Genomic DNA, 6,492 nt, shown 5'->3' with positions numbered 1-6,492 from the left:
TGGTATATAAAAGAGGGTGACAACGTGACAGTAATGTAATGTGTGTGTAGATAGTGAGTAATTGAACTGCAGTCAGAAGTATTGTTGACATTCGTTGATATAGCATTTGTTATAGAGCGATTGTTGAAAATAAGTGTATCGTAAAGTTATATTCGGAAAGAATAAACCAGTTTTATTAAGTAAGGACTTGTGTCGCTAAAGTTTCGTCGGAACGTAGTTACGGAAAATTAATTAACAAACGGAGACGTAACAGTATGAGCAATCACTCATATATTTTATAAAACACAATATAACTGAAAGCATTTAAACAGAAAATGTTGAATATTATAATAAGATATACCTTTAAGTTACTTACGTATGAAATGGTGTTGAAACATCTCCAACTTTCACACAAATGGGTGTATTCTTAAAGAAAAAACAGTCCGTATCACAATTAATAAACCCAGGAGGTTGATAATCTGGTGGTGTAACTACAATAAAAAAAAGAAGCAGCACTTTATAACAGAGTATGTGTAGATGTGCAAATAAAAAACTGAGGTGCCAGCAATGCAAGATAGGATTTGTTTAGGGGAAGAAACAAAAATATTAATAAATACAGTAAATATAAGTTTTGAAGATATTTTCCACTTTGGTACATTTTTTTATTTATAAACCAATACTGTAGTAACAGGTTGATATGATTTAATACATATTTTATGATACTCTAAGTCCTAAAAAATATCTTGTATATTATTCTTCTAAATAACAGATCCAAAAGCATCATGATCAAATTAGCTTTGTGTGCTTAATAAATAGACATAATAGCAATATTTCAATCATATGGATAGTTGATATAATAAAAAATAGTGACAATAAAGTACTCTAATTTTGATTAGTTAATTTTTTTGTGACAGCTTTTTTATTAATCACAATTTTGATTAATTGTTTGTTGGAATGATTAAAAACAATAATAATCTGGAAGTCTAATTTTGATTAGTTGACTATTTTCATGATATTCAATTTCATTGTAGTTTGGATTTACCTATTGTTGATATAATTAAAACAGTAATAATTAGAAACATAAATTTCAATTAATCAATTAGTTTAAATGACTTTAATTAATGTAATTACTGCTCATAGATAATAAATTATATTGATTAATCAAATCCCACAGCTGTAAACACACATCAGTGCCTATGACATATTTACATACTATCATCATAGTAAAGTACTTTCATAGTCAGATATGCATTATCTGGAAGAGGATCGAGCCCCTGAGTCAAGATGACAATAGTCCGCAGTAAGGAAAGTGTTGCCTTGCGTGTTAATTTTGAAGTATTTGAAGATAATGTTGCTATTTCTTCACCATTACTGGAAAAAAAAAAGTTGAACTATATTCCATACATACAACTTCTATTTCAAAATTCTGACTTATTACTTCATTTTTTACTCAAAAAAAAAGGAATATCATACCAAATTTGAGAATCTATATATTTTAATCTTGTTATTACTCATTTGATAAGTTTATTTCAATTCTGAGAAAGAAAAGTTTATTAATATATTTGATCTTAAACAAATACACAAATTGATGGTGATAGGATGAATTTTACCATACATATTTTATTGTTTATATACATCACAAAACATTTTCCACCATGGAAAACTTGTCAACTAGACATAATGTGTCTTTAAAATCAATTAGACATCTAAACAACTACAATATTCATTGTTGACCTGTATATATATATATTTGTGTGACTATAGATACACGAAAATACTGCGTTTCGGAAATATGGGAACTCATAATGAAAAGAGAATAATTTGTGGATGGACTTCTTATAAAATAGAAATAGTAAAAACTACAAGAATAAGTTTTAACAATATATTGAAGTAACATTAATAGAATTTATGCAATTATAACATTAGGGCTAGACACATGTTTGGTAATTGTTACATTTCTGAATATAATGCTTATTTGTAAAGTTTTGTAGCAGTTGCTTTTAATTTTGTTAGTTTTAGTTAATTGGAGTTATAATATTTCTACTAGTTATACTTTGTTGCATAAAAAAATTATCTAAAAATAAATAATTAGTTCTGGTTTCTTTAATAACATGTTCCATGAATGTTTTGGATAAGACTCCCATATTACACGTCTTGCAGTTTCCTGTTCTTATGGTAACTGTAATTCTAATGTACACAGTATACAACATTAAAGCGAAGTGTGTTTGCATCTACATACGTATACAGGGGTGAAATTCTGCCGGTACTGATACCAGAATTTATTTTTTAAGGCAGTACTAGTACCAGGACTTATTTGAGCTGCTTTGTTGTTTTTTTATGTTTACACATAGATTTTTTCTTTTTCAAAAATAAGTCCACTTCACCCAGCTGAGTACCTCTATTTCTTGTTTGAGAATTGCATCCCTGTCTAATGTATATATAGAGATAGACAAATATACAAAGTATACAAAGGTTTGGATTTTTTTTTACAAAAACTTAAACCTTTGCTACAAAAATGTTTATCAAAAAGTCAGAAATATTTCTTAAGCTGTGAATACTGAGATTAAGCAGGATTCAAACATAGAACATTACAATTACAAGGCAAGTGCTGTAACATAATTAAGCTACTACACATTATTGAATACTTCAAGTGTCAGCTTTATCTTATTCTATTATTTTTGGCACAATTTGGCAAAGCCTATAATGCTGATGTGTGATCTACTTATAAGTTAATTTATTTTTACAGCTTCAAAACTTTGAGTGTTCAATAAAAACAACATTTTGGTGTTATAAGGTTGTTTATTTCTAGTATTAATATGTTTTTTATACACCAATATGCACTACAGAAATTAAATAATGAGTTTATTTATCTTGATTGTTCAAAAGAATATGTGGCATAAGCCTAGGCCATTATCCACAAGAAACGAGCACACACATGCTTGTGCAATTCAGTTTAGCTCTCTCTTGATATTATCTGAATGACATGCTTTAGTTGATTCTTGTAAAACTTTAACAATGTGAGTTGGAGTGAACATTAATTATTTATAGCATGCTTTAGTTCGTTCTTGTAAAACTTTAACAACGTGTGTTGGAGTGAACTTGAATTATTTAAACAAAGTTTTGTCAACGATTTCAAATTAACAGTTCAAAACTAGTTTTAAAACTGCTTATCTGGACCATTTTTCTTCTCTAGAAATTGTAAATTTGTTTGGTTTTTATAATTTAAGTGATACAAGTATGCTTATACCTAAAAATCCCATCAATTTTATTATTGATGTGCAGTTGTAACCATGCACAAACACCATTATGTACGTCTTCGCTCTCTCCAACCATACGTGATTTCTACAACTGTGTGTGTTTTCTTATAGCAAAGCCAGATCAGACTATCTGCTGTGTCTACCAAGGGGAATCGAACCTCTGATTTTAGCGTTGTAACTACCGAAAACTTACCGCTGTCCCATCTGGGGACGATTTCCACAAAAAATTAAAGCTAAAACAACTAACTCACATGTACTTCATTATTCAAAAACATATAGTTTAATAACATTTAATATTGTAATAACATGTTTAACATTCGGTGGGTTCGTTTTAGATTATTTGGTAAAAATAAGCGAGATCCAGTCCATGAAACAATAACATATTGATTTCTTATTTAATGTATCCTACAGCTATTCACTTATAGTCTATAGGTCTAAATTCAAATACATACTTTTCAACATAAACTCTGTAACTAAATGTAGGACTATTACACTAATAACGTTTCAATGGAAATTCCTCGATAATTGTACTAAGACTAACGTACAAGTAACTGTATACTTAATTTCCTTCCTCAAAATTTTATTCCTATACCAGATTCTAGAATGTCATCTGATGTAAGATACTGTCTTAGGCCTTTGGAACATTCTAATGTAAGGATATGCTTGTCATTATTATATTTTAATATGATACTTATCACAAGGCATTTGCTATATCAGCTTTTCTAATATTTACCATTTTATATCGTGAGGTGGTAATACCTCATTTATTGTAAATTATTGTTTTAAGGTTAACTAAGTTTGTGGGAGTAGCCTTAGAATGTTCTAACTGACATCACGAAAGTATGGTATCTCGAAACAACATTAGATTATAAGTACGAGAATCAGTTTGTTTGTTTTTTTTTTATTTCGGTGAGCAGTAAACAGTCAATGAGTAATGAGTCAGTCAGTTTAGTTCAGTAAAGCATTTACTTTTAGCGAAGTATTTGGATTGGTGTTAGTTATTGCGTATATTCAAGTACTTAATCGATCAGCCGTGAAGTTTTACAAATACGTTTAGCTTTACTTTAGAATAATAGCAACGTTTACAGTAGGAAAGTTCTGATTTAAATGATTATGTTAGGTATCTGCTCGTTTATTAATTTCTGGTATAAATTCTTTCCGACGAACTTCAGCGATACAAGTCCTTTCTTAATTAAAATTAGTTTATTATTTCTTGATACAACTTTTTGTAATAGACAGAATTTTCACAGTCACTTTAAACTTAACAACCTTTATAACAAACGAAAAAAAATCACAGTGATTCACACACTTTACTCATGGTGCCTACTGTTCGCTTGACTCATTTATCTATATCTTCAATCTTCAGCGATACAAGTCCTTTCTTAATTAAAATTAGTTTATTATTTCTTGATACAACTTTTTATAATAGACAGAATTTCCACAGTCACTTTAAACTTAACAACCTTTATAACACACGAAAAAAAATACACAGTGATTCACACACTTTACTCATGGTGCCTACTGTTCGCTTGACTCATTTATCTATATCTTCAATCTATCCGCATATCTTTTCTAACAATCTCCTCGATCTATCTCTTCCCTGACTTCTATTTGCCGGGCTTATATACTAGAAAAGAGGGCCTCCCGAACAAACTAGGAAATTCACGATCATTCGAGAAACTCCTCGCACACGCCACCTGCGTCACGTGACTTCCACTGTCGTAACACTGCCCCTTCCTTAGTATTGTTCATCCAGAACAATAGCCACTTACATTAAATGTACAGAATTTACAAACGCAAAATTAAAATACAACAAAGTCTCTTATCTTACAGGATGCATCTTCTTTCGTACTGGTCTCCGTCTCACTGGCTTCTGCTTCACGGGGGGTTCATCTGCTCCATCAGGAAATGTCCTGTTATCGGTAACAGTCACATCAGTGGTAGTAACTTCATTAAGGGCTTCTCAAAACCGGGTAGAGTTTCTTCTTCGACAGTGGCCTTTTCAGGTGACACGTCTTCATCAGCGTCATTTGTTCTATTGTTCACTTTGTTCCAACTGAAATGTCCTGGACCGTGATAACGACAAAGCCTGTTGGCATGCACCACCTTTGGCTTACATCGCCTATCACATTTTATTCAGAAAGTCATGTCTGAGAGACAATCCACTATGTCATATGGGCCTTCCCATGGAGAAGACAACTTAGGAGACTTCCCTTTGGTCTTCCTGGGATTATACAACCACACCTTGTCTCCTAGTACAAAGCTGACTTCAGTAGATCTCTTATCATAACATAGCTTCATGGAATCAGCAGACGTTTACAAGTTTGAACGCACTTAATGGTGAATATCATCCATCCTTTCAGATAACACTTTCACGAACTCTGGCACATATTCAGGCAACTCTTCATAAGGTGGGCATCCTGTTATCAGGTCCACTGACAACCGAAGTTTCCGACCAAACATCAGCTTTGCTGGAGTGTATCCAGTGACTTCATGCTCTGATGTTCTATAAGCCATCAACAGTGGAGGGAGTAAGACATCCCAGTCATCTTGGCGGCTATTACAAAACTTTGCCAATTCCTGTCCCAGTGTCTAATTGCACTTTTCTACCATCACATCAGACTGTGGGTGGAGTGGCGTTGTTCTGGTCTTTCGTATGCCAAACAACTTGCAGCATTCATGGAACACAGATGATTCAAAGTTATGGCCTTGATCCAAATGTAGTTCGTATGGCATACCAAACCGGAAGAAGAAGAAATCACTAATAACCGAAGCTACAGTTGTAGCTTCCTGATTTGGTATTGCATAAGCCTCAGGCCACTTGGTGAAGTAATCCATCACCACACAAATGTATCTGTTCCCAGCACGAGTTTGGGGCAAAGGACCAGCAATGACAATGACTACTTGTTCTATTGGTGCGCCAACTTGATATAACTTAATTGGAGCACTTCCCTAATGCTTGGGTCCCCTTTTAGCACAACATGTACTGCATGACCTGCACCATTCTTCCACATCTTGCCTCATACCTATCCAGTAAAATCTTTGCTGTAGGTGACTCAATGTCTTCTTAACTCCAAGATGTCCTCCAGTTAAACTATCATGGGATTGATGCAGCACAACTTTCAGTAACTTTCTTGGTATAACTGTTTGCCAGGTCGTCACTTTCCTATCTCCAGAGAAGAATACCATCTTCAAGCTTCAGCTGGTTCCACTTTATCATCATCAACTTCTTCAGTCACTTTGACTTCAGCTTGAT

General features: G+C 32.8%; 1 protein-coding gene across 1 annotated transcript in view; it reads right to left on the bottom strand.

The window, feature by feature from the left end:
- LOC106459292 (HORMA domain-containing protein 1-like) overlaps nucleotides 1–6,492 on the bottom strand; it is a 39,386-nt gene that overhangs the window by 22,212 nt on the left and 10,682 nt on the right. Inside the window, exons 6-7 of the mRNA XM_013918903.2 lie at nucleotides 1,193–1,350; nucleotides 356–470 (exon numbers count right to left, since the gene is read on the bottom strand). Coding sequence (XP_013774357.2) covers nucleotides 356–470; nucleotides 1,193–1,350 — 273 coding nt within the window. The remainder of the gene's footprint in view (nucleotides 1–355; nucleotides 471–1,192; nucleotides 1,351–6,492) is intronic.

The sequence above is a fragment of the Limulus polyphemus genome, unplaced genomic scaffold (assembly GCF_000517525.1).
Source record: "Limulus polyphemus unplaced genomic scaffold, Limulus_polyphemus-2.1.2 Scaffold588, whole genome shotgun sequence".
Lineage (NCBI taxonomy): Eukaryota > Metazoa > Arthropoda > Merostomata > Xiphosura > Limulidae > Limulus > Limulus polyphemus.
This window is presented reverse-complemented; position numbering and strand designations above follow the sequence as displayed.